Source organism: Galendromus occidentalis, unplaced genomic scaffold, assembly GCF_000255335.2.
Source record: "Galendromus occidentalis unplaced genomic scaffold, Mocc_1.1 scf7180000077231, whole genome shotgun sequence".
In the NCBI taxonomy this organism is placed as follows: Eukaryota; Metazoa; Arthropoda; class Arachnida; order Mesostigmata; family Phytoseiidae; genus Galendromus; species Galendromus occidentalis.
In genome coordinates, this window is record NW_003805219.1 from 39,879 (window position 1) to 56,600 (window position 16,722).

The 16,722-nt window shown below is 52.4% G+C and overlaps 1 protein-coding gene across 1 annotated transcript in view; it reads left to right on the forward strand.

Moving 5' to 3' along the window:
• Nucleotides 1-16,722, forward strand: part of LOC100906405 (Kv channel-interacting protein 4) — a 53,218-nt gene that overhangs the window by 25,090 nt on the left and 11,406 nt on the right. Inside the window, exon 4 of the mRNA XM_018638972.1 lies at nt 8,930-9,054. Coding sequence (XP_018494488.1) covers nt 8,930-9,054 — 125 coding nt within the window. The remainder of the gene's footprint in view (nt 1-8,929; nt 9,055-16,722) is intronic.

Consider the following 16,722-nt stretch of genomic DNA (forward strand, 5'->3'; position numbering starts at 1 on the left):
GGAGTCGAGTTCCGTTCCTGCTGCTCGTGCTCATGCCTAATGGCCTCTGGAATGTCTCAAGACCTTTGACTGGGCCCAGTGAAGGAACTTTTTCTCGCTTGGAAAAGAGACCTGAAAGGAATTCCGACCTTGAACGACCTGAGCGGCTGTGACGATGACGACACCGACGACAACGGGTCTGACGTCGACGCCCGAGACGATAAGATATATCGAGGGCAGGTCGTAGGGATCGTCCAGCCTTCGAGCTGACATGACGTCCCGTTGAACTAGATCAGTCGACGCCGTTCTTATTTGCGTTTTTTGGCAACTCATCAAGTGTCTCTGTTCCCCCGGTCGGGATGAGAACTGGTATGCGCATAAGGATTCCGCTTTATGAATGACACAGAAGACATTTTCTCTTGCGAGAGCTCCGAGAGAATGCAGCGAGTCCACATAAAGCAGCGATGAGGAAAGCTGGGGATGAATTCGCCCGTGGAGCGCTCCACATGGAGCAAATGTGTTCTTGCGCTTCCTCGTCTTGCCAGAGGGTGATGGCGAGAGCAGGGGGTTCCGGGATTATTCTTAAAAATTCAGACGATCACTTCGCGAATCGGCGCGGCTAAGCGTTTTTCGCTTTGTCTCCCATTGTCGCGAGTATTCCGCCATTTGCCTGCACTCGGCGTTCTTCTCCCCGTCGTTTCCTGTCATCTGTACGGGAATTTCGGACTTCCCGGAGCGTCCCGTCGGAATCCCGGTGACCGTCGGTTCGGACGGCCGTCAAGAAACCTGTCAAGGTGAATGATGATTCGGGGAATGGAAAGCCTGACACCGGGGGCAATGAGATGTTCGCTCCACTTCATGTTTCACATGATTAGGAGGCATCCGAGGGCCTTGGCTACTCCGACGCGGCGGCATGAGGTCTCGAAGCAGAAACCTCTAGCGGAGTCTGAACTCTCATTGATGTCGCTGGTCGAGAAGCAGAGTATGTATCTCGGATAAGATAAACCCTTTACCGAGAGCCCATCTCCTAAGGACGGGTCGGGAGAGTCTACGTCCGTCATCGGTGGATAGACCGGGCTCCCGCAGATGAAAAAAATATCGGCGAGCGTCTGCGGCTACCGTTCCGAAGGAAATGTCTTCATGATGCGGACAGAATCGGGCTATGGCCTTGCATGCAATATGAGCGATACCGCCGAATCTGCGCCGTTCGAGAAACGCCAACGGGAGAGCACAAGCGGAATTGCGTTTCATTCATTAGAGCCTGGATCAGCAGACAGTGGGTCTAGAGTTCTAGAGCTATACTTCCACGCGGAATCGGGGGATGAAAGCTGACCTCCTCCTCCCACACAGAGCTAGAGTTCATCGGTAATTTCAGATCTCGCGTCCTTCGGGCCCGTGACCGTCTGAGTGATGCGATGTATTCTTTGTTTGTTATGATGATCACTCTCTGGAATGAGGGCACTGGAGCGTCCGAAATTACGAAAGTTTGGAGTGCGACGACGTTGAGTCGAAGGGAAGGAGCAGACGTGTCAGCCGAGTTGCATACGTTTCGTAGTGATGACCGAAAGGTTGGAGACACTCCTCAAAACTTCTCGGAACGCTTTCCTTCGACTTTGCTGTTGGTGCGTTCGTGAAATTGCTCCCTCGAAAGGCCTAAAAATCGATGTACGTTTGCGTTTCGTGGGAATACATATGCATATTACAACACGAAATTCCGGATTCGATGATTCCTTCCGAGACTGCGAGCGACAAGGAGGCTCTGAGTCGAGGCAACAGACATCGGAGACTAAACGATGTTCTCTGCGGGGGAACGAAAGCTCACGACATGGACATCCTGTCCGGGAGGACAGCAGTATTATCCCTTGGAACGAATCCCAGTCATGAATTTCTGCGTGTAATTATCACAGATGCGAGGCATAAGTCAACAGTCTCCAAGAAGGGGCCGAGCCCGAATCACTGCGCGAGCTTCCATTTATTCAAAGGACCACGGCACCATGTATTTTCATTAGAAAAACCACTAACCTCTGCAGCAGAATGGAATATTGCGGAGTGGTGTGGAGATGAGCAACGGGATCGCGTAACTCCGACTAGCGACGTAATCCATATCGGAGTAGACTCGGATTACAATCACACCCGTAATCGCGCTTTCGATCAGTTTTGCGGGAGCTGTCCTTGGGAAAAACGATCTTAGAAGCCGTTAAATTTCTCGAAACAGTCGTCGGATATCTCCTTCCTCCCAGCTCCTCTGATCGAGATTGTCCTTCAGAAAGCTGGGAAGTTTCATTCAACTTGACTCCTGGAAGTCGCAAGAGACATCCGTGTCCCGGGCGGGGAATGTGTGCGACGCCGACGTCGGGAAGCACGCTTGACCACCGTAAAATCCTCCCGGATGAGTTTCAGCCTCGGTCAACGTAGGAGACGAAGTAGTGTAAACGACTCCGAGCTATATTCGTCGAGATGAGTGGAGGAGAAGTAGCAGCAGCAGAAATGACGGTACTGCCCGCCCGTGCCCTCCGTCACGGCCGCTGCCGAAGCTACGCTGCTTGACCTTGTGCTCCGCCACGGGAAGTCGCCCAATTGTCTCTGCCGACTCAAAAAGAATTCTCGAGAGTTCCATCCGAAGGCGTACACTTCGTATGCTACAGCGGAGACGCCGACGATTCGGATGATGATTGCGATGACGATATAAATACGAGTCCATAACGGCCGTGCACGGAACCCTTACTTTTCCTCTCCCTCTGGACCCGCTACGACTGGCTTTCCCGCGGGTAAGCAGTGTGCAGCTGGGAGCATCCATCCGCTTTGGATGTTGCACAAACAGCTCTCGCACAAAAATACATCTCTCGAGAGCCGGCGGACGAACGAACGGTCGAATGAATACACAGATGGCTTGGCTGCGAATGTTGTTCGATTCGGCAGAATGTAAAGGCTCCTGTCATTTGGGAAATTCTGTCTGATGCGGAGCGGTCCGGATCCCTCTCTCGACTCGAGTGATCGCTTCCGTGAGGAGCGATTTGCGAGCTGCCTGCCTTTCGTGGATTGAATCATTATTGGCCCCCGGTTTTATATCGTCTCATCTCGGAGGGGAATCTTTTCTCCGATCGATAATGGTCTGCGGCTCTCCGGACTTCCACCGTGGATGCCTCAAGATCTCAGACTCCTTTAAACTTTCCCGAACTTGCCTAGAATTTCCCCGCGATTTTCATGAACATACGAACGAAAGCCCGAAACCTAATCCTAATCATATCCACTAACAGCTCGCACGTATCGGTCGAGCCGCGGTCTGGGGGAATCTTCCGAAGTCGTAGATGTTCGGTGGGCTTCGACATCGAGGAAACGGTCTCATAGAGCCCGGGTCGACCCAATGACATTTTTTCCGCTCGTTCGTAAGCATGCTGGCAAGAACGCAGGATTACGAGCGGAGGAGTATCAGAGAGTACCAGCACTCTCTTGCTGCTCACGGCGCCCGCATCCTCAGTGCGTCACTAAGTCGGGGAAAATCTTTTCCGTTCTCGACGCGCGGTATCGTGTTCCACAATCTTTTCATCCGACCTTGTCACGTCCACCTCATATAGTGATAGCAGCGAGATTTGCTTAATATTCCCGGTGACAAATTATGTTCATGGGGATGAGACTTTGGAGATATTTCCCTGAGACGGTTGATTTTCACGCGGAGCGCTTCCATCGTCCCAGCAAGAGCGTCATCCGGCGTGTCCAGTCGGACGGAGCGGACGACATGGAGGAGAAGAGTGATTCCTCCTCCGTGGCCGTAGTGGCGTGTCGGGAACAGTTGACGGACTTGAATTCCTCAAGGAAGTCCGAACTTCCTCTTGAGAGAAAACGTGCTTTCCCCTGCAGGCAACCAAAGTGAAAGCAGCTGCTCCGGCTCCATGTCACGCTGGCGCTCGGTGACGACAGACCTTTCGAGGCTGTTCTAATTTCCGGGGAGTCGGGATTTGCTGGAGGATCGTGGTTGATGTCGATGATTCGGGACGCGAACGAACGCGCCTCGGAGACTTCCGTCAGTGTCATTGGGTGAAGGAGCGAACGAGAGTCTGACCGACCGGTTGATTTACTCTGTGTATATGTGAAGCGAGAGCGTGTATGTACTCTCCCCTTGAGAACGGAACGTCGAGCTATTGCTTATTGAGGAACTGTACGGTCTTGAGAGATGTTTGCGGAGCGGCAGCCGCAGTCGAGTCGACAGGAATCGAGCGGGCTCACACACAGCCATCGGCACTGCGGCGAGGGCTCTTTAATGCGTGGTACTTGCTCCTGGTGCCTTTGTGAGCCTTCGGTCCCAGTAGACTCTCGATTTCTCGCTTGGTCTCATCAATTATTCGACAGGTTCTGTCGCGGTCCCCATATGCCATGGGCAAATGCAATAAGACAGCTTACGGCCCCTACGGCTTCCTTTCTGTATCATACGTGGCGTGCGCTAAGCCTTTGCCAATTCCTGAGCTGCCTCGCGGCGGTCGTCAGCTCTCATCGACCATCGAGCGGAAGACGACGGGCGGACGATCCGCAAGCGACTGTCACAAACTTACAATAATTAGTCATCTCTCATTGGTCATCTCACATGCAGCTGAGGCACTCGCTTCTACCTGCGAGAATATGTCGCGAATAATATTGCGCAGCTCAGCGCAACAGGCGATGATTCACAATGAGATTCACGGCGATTCGAATGACCCACTTGCACGCTGAGACATGAGATCGTGTCTTTGATTCGAAAAGCATCCTCCGAATGTGAGAAACAATAATTATTCTCCCGCCCATTACAACAGAAATTAAGACGAGAGGCGGATTTTATGTACGTGTCGCCACGCTCTTCCCTTCTAGTCCGGGAGTAACTTTGGCACATGATCGTGGGCGGTCATTGCACAGAATGAAGCGTTCGATCGGTACGAATAACATTTTAATGTCAAACCCGGCTTCGAGTCAAGCCCAGCAACGCTTACGTCTGCTCGTGGACATTTTTATAGAGTGTCAGTAGAACAAGGACCTGCCACAACCAGAAACGGCGATCAAATGGAACGTCAATGAATGAGATGAGTGAGAAGATGCCGAGTGAGAGACCCAGTATTTACGAGACTAGGCGGGCTCTCTATGGAAAACTCCTGTATGACTGTCTCTATGTCGCACCACTCCCCGCGCTTCACTTGCTGCTTCTACGAGCATAGTGCCGGTGGTCGGTTGCTTGCTAGCTAGCTAGCTCTGCTTGTCTTTCAGTCCTGACCGCGCCTGGTTCAGTCAAGACAAGCCACCGATTCTTCTCTCATGGGCTTCAACTCTACCCTCGAACCCAGGGACCATCAGAGGCAAACCGGCGTGCTCGGCTAGCTGGATGCCGCCGGTCGCGACTGAGCGAAATGCTCAGCAGTTTATCTGAGCGCGTATTGCCAGATGCACCGGCAATACTAATTTGTACAGACGTCGATCGTGCTTATAGCGGCGGAAGACGACCGGAAAGCATTCCAAGCCCGAGATTCGGTTCCGAAAGCCGAGGGGCTAAGCCGAACGGTTTTGTGACGAGTGAAAGTGGCTGACCGCGCGCGTTGTGTGCTCTGAAATCCGTGCCGAAGTTTAGTGGAAATTCTGCTGGGAACATAGTACACATCACGGCCGTGTTTAGTGTCTGCGCGAGAGCTAGGAGAACTGGAGAAAAATGCAAAGTATCAATTCGACAGAGCACAAAGGACCGCATAAACGACCGCGAAAGAAAGATCCAGCAGATGTACTCACAGGTAATCGGGAAAGCGAGACATTATTCTTTCGCACGTGTCCCGCGACTCGGATGACTTACATCACCAATAACTTCGGTCGTGACGGCGACTTCGTGCCGGTGTCCGGCGAGACGTTCATGAGCTAATCTAGCAGGCCCAAGATCTGGGTGACATTTGTCACGCGGAACGGAATCGGGGTCGACGTCTGTCCGGCGGCTCAACGAAAGCGTCTGAACGTTCATGAAACCGGAGATCTTCGTTCCTGAAGGGAGCGATTCTCTAGAAGCTCTCTCCAAGGAAGCTTCGTCCCCTCCGGACTCGGCTCCAGGGTTCGAGGCCGGATGGAGGAACAAGCGAATGTGTCCGTTCACTTCCTCCGCATGTGCGATAGTTTGATAATAGCGAGACCCTCCTTATCCCTTGGGAGCAAGCTAATGATCACGTTACCATCAGACGCTCAAGATTGTTTCTTGCTCATCGAAGTTGCCCATCAGCAGCCGGCCTCGTGGGCGAGGGACTGTGACCATGCTCCCGCGGAACTAAGTTGGGCAGTGTCGGGGTACCGATTGCAGCTCGGCTCTTCTGCAGGTTTCGACATATTGTGTGTCCAATGTCTAAAGAGAACAATCGGCCGATGGTTGGGATTTATCTGCTCAACGAGAGTCATTGAGGGTTGAGCTCAAACAGGACGACCCGAGTTGGAGGAGTCAGGAGAGCCTTCGCTGGATGCGGCTTATGCTCATGAGTAGGCTCACATGCACGTACATCGACAGAATCGTGAATTAGTCTAAGAAGGTCCCGACTAATCTCCTCAGTTTTTAGAACGGAGCCCGGCGGAGCTCGACCTCTCGTGGGGTACATGAGGTGGCAACTCGCTCTCCGGAATTCGTTTCGCTTACGTCTTACCGTGCGTACCCATACCACTAGATCTGTTCACTGGATCCAACTGCGCCCGAGTCACTCATACGAATTTAAACCCTCGTCGGCGATATAACGAGATGTCGAACCAGATGCGTAACGGCCCGGTAAAAGCCTACTCTCTTATCCGGATGAAGGAACAGACAGCGCAACCATCGGGACCCCGGATAGCTCCGAAAACTCGCTCAGAGGAACTCAGAAATCATATACATATGCTGATCGCCATCAATTATTCGAGCACAACCTGAGAGACATACATCGCACGCTGAGGAGATCACTCGTAGAGTCGCGAGTTTGAGGAACATTTTATACCTCGTAGGAGCTGGGGAAGCAACTGGAGAACAAACCGCTTGCGAGGACTGCCGGAGGGAAGTTGTTTCTACCATTCGAGTTTATCCACAGTTCAGAGGGCCGAGCATAGTGGGACGAGCGACAGAACGGGGATTCAGCATTGGGGTTTTATGGAAGAGTCACGGACTGAGCCATGTGCATAAGTGAAGTGTGCGTCGCGGTGAGGTTTTGTCTAGCCAGAGCGTGGGGGACAGAGTGCTCGAAGCACCGATTCGAAGAAAAGTCGGAGTTCAAAACGGAGTTTGAGTCGATGCGGGACAAGCAGCGGCGAAGCGGAGGAGCACCCGTCGTTCGTCAACAGAGTAGTCACTCGGCCATAGCAGCCGATATAATCGAATGTAGATTGTAAGAATGCATTGCCCTTCAGTCTCTTCTTCTTTCTGCCGACTTCCCCTCGTCCCGCGACAAACTCAATCCACTGAGACGCATCGTTCTCTTTATATGAACATCATACTGAAGTGTATCTTGAACGCATTCTCTTGCTCGCACTGCTTCTTGTGCGTGTCGTTCCCCGGGCGTCCCTAAGCCCCGCCACGGGGCTTGGTCGATGCCTTTTTCCCGATGGACGGACGGATGAATGTATATTTATTATATTGCGAGTGGCAACAAGTATGGCCGGCTGGTCACGACGGGGCAGCCTGCAAATGGAGAAATTCAATTTAGGAAGACTCGACTTTCTCCGGCTCGTCATGTATGCTTTGTACGTAGGCCGCCCTTGCTTGGCCGGGGTGCCGGCCGACGACACTCGCTCCCGCTTCTGGTCTCGCCCGCTCAGATAACGGAAGACATCCGAGCTTTCCAGCAAATTAGATCTACGGATCACATCAAGACTTTGCTTTCGGCGAGGGGATGCAGAAGAAATCGCGGGGAACTCCGACATACACGTTTCATGTAACAATCACCCTCATTCGGCATTCGGTTACGTCGCCCTCGGAGAGCGAAAGTATTCGCATCCCATTAGTCCACACTCCCTGTCCGGCCTGTGGGGAGAAAATGCCTCTCGACCTGCCAACCGATTCGGGACCACAATCATTCCATCAAGGCCCACGAATTTCTGGCACCGGAAAATCTCATATCGAGCGACCCCCGATACAGATCGATGTATCCGGGATCGGAACCCCAAGTCATTGGTTATAGACTCGATTAGAGTCTGTTTATCAGCTCGGAACTCATAGATATCTATCGAGGTCTCTGATCGCTGATTCGAGTGGCTTTCAACGAAAGTTGTATGAAAGCCTGAAGGTCGATGAGAATGCCTCCGCTGCCTCGCTTGAGGAGTCGTCAGCTCCAATCAAGCGGGAAGTTTATCGTATACGATGACAGCTCGCGGATCTTCCATGGTGTACTTGCGCTGAGGCATCGGATGAGGAACACTCCACGGGGCTCGAGCCTCTTGCGAGACCCGCATATGACGTGATATGGATTGGTTTGAGGAAGACGGCCTTGTTAGCCTGGGATGCTCAAGTGAGTTCCTCGGCACCCCGATTCAGGAGAGGGCTGAGGAAGCGAAGTGGACCGGGAGGCGTAAATTCAGGCGGGCGCAAGTAAATGCCCCCGGGCACGTCGGCTCTGGATGTGTAGTTAAGTCGGAGCTCCCGACTCGGTCACCACCGACCCGAATAATTCTGTCGATCTCCAACGAAGTCGGCAGGACTCGGAATAGATACGATGCGTTCCCAGCCGTGTTCGTTCGTGAGCGAGGTTTCGAGACTTTGAAGTTTTCCGAAACAATAGGTCGACGAGGTTTTTCGCTTGGCAAGAGATGAATCGCATGTAGTAGGAATTGTGAATACAATAATTTATGACATTGAGCGTCACCGAACATTGATCTATACTACGAATCCACCCGTCGAGCGAGCTCGATGGGAAGGGAGTCGAGCACGAATTCCTCGACCACGACATTCTCTGACAGTGCTCGTTCTTCGGAAACCAATAACGTGTGTGCATTTTCTTTCCAGACAGCGAACTCGATGAGCTCGAGGGCCCGACCGTTCACTATAAGCCAGAGGCCATTGAGACTCTGTGCCAGCTGACTAAGTTCAACCGTAGAGAGCTCCAACTCATGTACAGAGGTTTTAAACAGGTGAGTTCTAGGATCATTCCGGAAACACGGCTTGTTTCCGATTCCTGCCATCAACAGACCTTTACCGATTATGGTATTTTGCCCTCCGACGGATTCTTCTTCGAAAATGTACATACATACACAAATGAGCATCGGATTTATGGAGGCGAGGGAGTAGCGATCGAGAATCCGGTGTCGTTGCTTTCATCTCGCGATCATCCGAATCCTCAAGCGGCTCATTTCGCTGCTTCGGCCGAGGAATATCCTCCAGTATTGCTTCCGACATGGGAGAGTATCTCACAATGGGTCGAAAATAGCATTTAATACAGTGTTCGGCGAAGTTCCCTGTCAAATAGCATGTAGAAAGGCGACGAATTCCGATGCCATCGTGAGCTTCCCTATGAGGACAAGGAATGTTGGACATGTTACTCACCTCGCTCCCATGGGCGATTGACTGGCTTGCTTCTTCTAAAAGTGGCTACTCTTGGGCGAGATCTCAACGACTTCTGAAATGAAACAAGGGAGCAGACGCTTGTGCTATTCAGACCGTATAGACGAAGGGATTACGATCCTACATCTGAGCCCGTATCCTCAAAAGTTCCTGCGTGGCATTAGCGAAAGCTCTGCCCGGGAACTTGTTCATTCGACCGATTGTCCGCTCGCTCGCTCAAACGCTCGAATAGAGCAGACGGTCTCTGCTCGTCAGTGCGCTTGTCAGTGAGCCTGCCCATCTGGCTCTCAGTTTTTCATGCTGACGTTAACGATCCAGAACGAAGTGCAGAGATCATCATCATCAAGGGCAGCTGCTGCTGCCTGCCCTATCTCACATTTCGTCTCTGTAGCTACAGAGTTTCTCTGAAGCAAAATGAAATCACAGCAACATTCCTCCCACCGGCGGTTACGTTCGCACTGACCAGAGAAAGAGTCAGGGTCTGAGTGAAGACATCTCGAACAAAATGTCAAGATGCTCACGGATGACGAAATAGCGGGCCCATATCAGCTGGGAGGGTCTGTGCGGGCAACGGTATTGTACTCGCTCGAGAGACCTTCTCCGATAAATGGAGGCCCGAGTGATGCATCGGGAAGCATAAGGATACTTTGTGTACGAAGAACAGTGTCTATGTGGGGATGTCTCAGTAGACTTAGCGTAGCAGGGCGACCTCCATAAAATGTCGCGCCAGAATAGGAATTCTTTCACGGCAAGCCCACAGAGATACACTCCACAGGATGAGATGCGTGGTGCTCGGGAGTTTCCCGCATAGATGCGCCTATATCGGGGATTCGGTCGAGTCTATGCGTTTCAGACGTTATCAGCACGAGGAGCGACCCACTGAGATTCGGCTCGCGGCTCCACAAGGCATCCGAAGGGGACTACTTGAAAGTCGGCGGATGCGCAGGGCGGTCCGCCCAGCCGAAAGAAACACTGAATTAGAGGGCACGGGCAAAGTCTGGAATCATCGAAATTCGGCCTGCTTTCAGCGACTGCTCGATGGAGAGACGGAAACACGACGAGAGAATTGACAGGGCGACGCATGGATTTTTCGCCCCTTTCGAATCGGAAGCAAGTCGATGCATAATTCAGGAGACGGAATTTCTATCCTCGCTAATAGAGCGAAACGCGGGTACAGAATCGTCGAAGAGGAGTCTACGCGGAAACCGACCGCCCGTCCACCGTAAATGTTTTGTGATAAAGTATGCGCATGCTCACACTATGCGTCCATAGAGCATCCGCAGGATCACACACACACCATGAAACTAACGGCGGAACACTCGCATACATCCGCCGGCGTTGTTATCCTTTCATCAGACATAGGAATGTTCCCTTCGGACTGCAGGGGTGAATTCCAGGGTGACAAGGGGGCATCCGGTCCGAGTCCAAATTTATGCTTCCGGTTGTATTGCTGCTGCCGTCGGCGCTTCTCGGCTGGTCTCGGGCGAGCTTGAATTGCTCTCCGTAGGGAACTGCGCAAGGTCAGAGCAAAAGATTAGGTAGATTCCACAAAGAGAACAGAGCTTCATTTAGACAGACGGCAAATATTCGGACGCCAAGGGACACCGGCTTCCGGGACAACTCGGTATGACTCGACGGATAATCGGGCTGGAGTTCGTCGCTCCTGGAGGATCCGAGGAGTGTCAGGCGGAAGGCAGACTTAGTATTTATGTCAGAGAATGGATGCCGGCACTTTTCCCGTTGTGCGTTTCTTAGAGTCCCGAAGTGCGGGCCTCTACCCCTAATGTACACACGTTCCAACCTCAAAGTCTCTGAGGGACTCCACAAGTTCGAATACGACGCGAAAGTCCTGAATACCAAGAGCTTCCGAGAGATTTAATCTCGCTGGACTCAATCTTCGCGCCGGATCTGGAAGTCATCGGACTTTTTTTTCGACTCTGAACTCAGCATATCCAATTTCGTGCGAAATCTGTCCGAAGCGAGGCGAGCTCCCCGATCCTCCTCTCGAGGCGAAGTGATGATCACACATCACGACGGCTCTCTGTCGAGAAAAAAATATTTGGGTCCCATGTCGGTCGCGGGACTTATTGCCGGAGGTTCCACGACATCGGAAATTAGGATCGGCGACTGTGGTCGTCGGTGAGACCTCGGGGGTTAGAGTTCCGGAGCATGTTGATCAGAGAAGGTACAGGAGCTCGTTTAGCGAGTATTCGCATGCGCCAACCGGGAGAGGAAGCGTACGAGAAACGTCGCGACTGACTGCGAGAAAAAGGGAATGTGTTCTGCGGTTCCTCGAGGCTTCAGCTCCTCAGTGAGATATCACGCGCCGCGAGAGAATGTTGCGCCGCGTAAAGCATTACTCGAGCTCTCCGGGACCTGAAGAGCTGAGTGAGAGGCAAGGAGGCGAACGTTTCTGTCGGCAGATCCATTCATTCATTGAGTTCATTCAATGCACCGTAAACATAAATTATATCCTGGCGCCCGGTTGCGCTGACAGCTTCCGTCTCGACGCTACTGGCTCCTGCTAGGTTTTCCTGACTCTTTACCCGCTGTTGCAAGCCCGTGTTTCCTGACCCAGCCGTGGCCGACCTCCGGTCGTTCGGCCCTCCGCCGGTCTGTCTGTAGCTCCGGCAGGCTCATTCTTCTCTGTGATCGCCGATGGCTTGAGGAACTAATCAATTTTCTTCTGCATGGCGTCCACCTCGAGAGGCGTAACTGCTATCCGCTCACCTCCTTCACTGGGACGTTCTCCGATCCAACTTCCCGACGATGCCGATGCTCGGCTCGCGTTTTTGTTGCACTCTTACTCGCTGCCACTGTAGTATTCGGTAGGTACTCCAGGAGTGAGTGGTCGCCACCCGGTACTCTTGCTTCCCTGTCTACTGCAGTCATATATATTTCACTACAGACAGGATCCCCTCGACCGGCTCGTGTAGCACTTCACCGTCATGCATACAAATAGCAGTCCGAGCTCATTGATGTGCACGCCGCGGCTGCCTCGACGGCTTGTTGACTGATTCACAGCTGATCATCAACGATCCTGTCAATCTCGAGTCCAGCAGAATTATATCCCGAGCATCATGTCTGAATGGGAGTTGCTTGCTCCTGTACTCCCGTTCGCATGCGGTTTCGCCGCGTACCAGTTGTGATATGTATTTCCGTTCCATGGTCCTCTCGTTTGCCACACAACTGCGACACGACCGCACTGAGTCGCTTGTGAGTGAATTGTTGTATGAACGATGGAACGCCGTTCGAAAGAGATCTGTATTTATGTGAATGTTTATGATCCTTCTTATGGGAGACCGAGCGGACAGGCATCTCGCACCGAGGGACATTGTCTTCCCCTCGGAGATGTTCTCTCCATGGCGATGACAGCGGTGATGATAGCTCTTGAAGTGGTGATCGCGATGGGCGAACAACGGTGGAGGAGAAGCTGTCGAAAGGAAATCCACTTCTTTGCTCTCTTACAACTCTTACTCCGGCGTGCTCCCTGTCAGCCGCAGTATTGGCGGTTTCGGAAGACGGGGTCGGCAAGCCTTCAGCGGGGAAGCATCGAAGGCTTTGTTCTTCATCCGGAGTGTCCTTTAACGTGACTCTAATGGCCAACCGCCGCGAACGCAGACGAGAGACGCTGAGTGGTCTTTGAGTCAGCGAGCCGCGGCAGTCATGCTCTCGGCGAGCTGAACGCCCAGCCGGCTGCCGGTCGGTCATTCGTACGTTGGTCAGAGGAGCCGAGTATTGTTCTTGTGCCGCCCTTACCACCACCGCTGCTGCCGGTTCGCTCTTGAAGGGCCGATCTCAGAAGGACCATGCAAGTTAGTAGGCATTCCTTGCCGACCGGAGCCTCTCGCTCGACTGGGTGGCTGTGGTCGACGATGTCGGTGGCTCGTTTGCCGTTCGTATTCCGCGCTGACCTTCAGCCTTGAGTTCTCGATCGACCGTCGATAAACCATGAACGCGGGATCAATGCCCGACCTCACGCTGTCTCTGATTCGTATGACAGACCGTCGTTCGACTAAGAGAGCCGTTTCCGTCTTCTGCTCGGAGCAACACCCCTCGCGCAGATTATCGGCCCCACGGCCTTGGAAATCCTCCGCATTGGCTCTGTCCAACTTTCTGTGACGATCAGGGGACTCGACCGGGAACCCGACTTCGATACTCCGGATCATCACCTGCGATGGTCTCAGAAGCTCGTCAGAAAATCTCCAGCCACTAATTCTGATGATCGGGAGGACGGCACGAAGGGGCTCTCTCAGTCGGTATTGGATCTCAGGACGGAGAGCCCTCAATCAGAGCTGCGACAGCCGACGACGGATTATAACGGAAGTGAGCGAGGGAGAAGCTTCAGCGCGATCATTCTTCAACGAATTCGAGCTCTGAACAGCTGTCCTTGCGACAGCGCTTATTTTTCGTCACGGGAGCGAGCAATGAACGGCCGATTTGCCGGCCGTCATCATTCTCGAAAACGGTGTGATCATCATCGACGATTGGTGCCACGGTTGTCGGTGTTCCCCATCGCGGCAACCGAAGGAGATCGTGGGCTCTGTGAACCAATTCTGGAGTTCTCGCCGAATTCCGCGCAAAAACGAGCGAGCTCAATAGAGTGCACAGTCGGAGCCGATTGTTGAAAATCATCATTAGACTCGTTATTGCTCTGTGACTCGGGACTCGGGTGATTACACCTGATACCTATTCCCGTCATGGGAAATGATAGCGGTGCATCGGAAGTGGAGAGGGAATCAATTTGGGGATCAGGATCGTACGCCTTGAATTCTTTGCTCCAATGCAGTGCATACTTGCATGCTGTGGATAAGTCCTCGATTCCGAGCACGACCTCTATGTTAGCCTCGCAGAAGTGGGAGTTCTCCTGTTTCATACAGCTCTTTGTCTCGACGACAATACCGGTCGTTTGTTCGGTTGGGACAAGTCGACGAGTGAATCGGTGGCGGGCAGTACAACATCCGGGAAGCGGGATCCTCACGCTTCAGTCTCCCTCGAGTAATCGCAGCCGCTGACTTGGCGACCTACCGTGCGTATCGAGCGAGCTGCTCAGGACGCTTTCGAGTACCTACATTGCCCGAGTCATTTCCGTGCGTGTTTCCCTTCCGAACTCCGGTACCGACCTCTCTGTATCATCCACTCGGTCGTTGCATCGGTGAGTTGCAATCCCGGTCTCGGTCGTATTACCGGATTGAATCCTTCTTCCGGCGACTGCAAGAATCAATCCTCTTGGTCTGGTGGTGGCGGAGGCGTCTGAAAACTCCGGATTCAATATAATCAAACATTTTGCTGAGAATTGAAAAACTTCCGAACGAGATGGGGCGAGACTGTAAATCTTGAGCCTGGTCAGCCGAGCGTACAAGCGAATAAGTCCACAGCGTATAAAACGGCTCATCTTACTTTCTCCCGAATGCCGCATCTCTTCCTCCGCCAAACTGCGCTTCCCGAGATCTGCCGCTCCCTTTGAAGCTTCTTTATGCTTTTCAGCGAAGTACGGCTTTACGAGAGGCCCTAACTTTCGCTCATTGAAACAAGCGGCTCAATACCATTTGTTCATCTATTCATTCTTGTCATGAATTTATTTATTTATTCATTCTTCCATCCGTTCCCGTATGTAGAGAAACATTTATACCGACTCATTCGGGGGAACTTTCTGTACCCACGACCGATCGCGGAGAGCGAGAGGATCAACCTCGAAATCACTGATTGGGCGAGCCATGAGCAATATAAATAGAGCCGTTTCTCGCGCATATAATCACAGCTCGGAAAAGATCGCCATTCCCTGTTGATGAGCTCGCTGAGGCAATCTTACCCTGATTCGCCAACTCCGCTTCGAATCTCAAAATCTTGTGCGACCGCGATGCCTAGCATGGGAGGAGAACTCCGTCCCCGGTCCTCTGTAGAAGAGCGCGAACTTGTGATCCTCGGCCTGATCCGCGGCTAAAGACATCGAGTGATGTTCCAACGTTTGGTCGGATCCCGAAGATGCTCGAACTCAAGGAGCGATCGCGAGGTCTTCCCGAAGATCTCGCGCTGATTGACGTTCACTCACTTCAAAACTTGGCGGTTTTTTCACGTCTGTCTGAATTAATTCCATACATCGACAGGCCCACGACCGCGATTTCTTCCGTGGATTTTGTTGACAAGGTCTCCGTCAGCGCGTAGACTATCGAAACCGACGTTTGACTGACGTGTTTGTCACGCTTGAATCCTTCGACTCTCACCAACTTCTATTTCATCCTCTCTCTCGTGCGCATGTTCACCCGCGCCGTTCAGTGAAGGCCAGGACGTCGGGACGGGATCAGAGATAGGAATAGAACAAAGACTCAGTCAGTCGCTCTTCTGGCCAATATTCGAGTACACAGATGAGGAAACACGACGGCGAGGAGGATCCGTTTTGACACCCCGTGATGTCTTCCGGTGGTTGAGAGTTATTCAGAGCTCGCTGGAGCCTCATCACAGATTCACTGCAGTGTTCAAATGGGAGGATCGTCGACGTTGATTTCTCTAATTCGGAGCTCCTCGCTCCCGGCACAATGTTCATCGATTATTCACACAATGAATTGAATAGAAGCTCCCGGTCCCTCCCGACCCGGTCGCGCCGCGTACTCTCGAGCAGATGGCACGAATTTCACGAAATCACGTCTCTGTGACGGAAGAACTCCGGAGCAGCTTCCCGGGAGGGAGTCGACATTCAGTCGCCGTGCACCTCGAGCCCCGGTCTCTGCTACCACGTCTCTACGCAAGGATGGTAGTCGCGTGCGTACTCTGGATCGACTCGTCGGAGCGCGAGAAAAGCTCGACACGCAATTTTCGACAGCATTGTTTAGAGCTGCTTCCTGTTTTTATCCCCGCGCAACGTTCAGTGTCTCGATCGTCTCACAAGGGGAGTGCCGAACATGTAACACGCCGATCGGGCTGAAACTTTGGTCATAGAATCCCCACCCCGAGAGAAGTTTAACCCTAGGATATTATCTGCGTATGGCCACTTAAAGGGTGTTTAAATTTTTTTCAAAAATCCGCCCTTAAGCATTGACTCTATGGGAATAATGGAAAATACTATGAACAATGGACGAATATTGGATCTGCCCGAGATATCCGAAGACATAATATGTTTTTGGATCGCCGGATTCAAATTTGGCGCATCTTCATGAGGGGTATCGACTCCCAATTCCTTCGAAACAGCCAAATAATTAGAGCCAAATTTCTACATAAACGGAATGGAGCAATTTATTCTG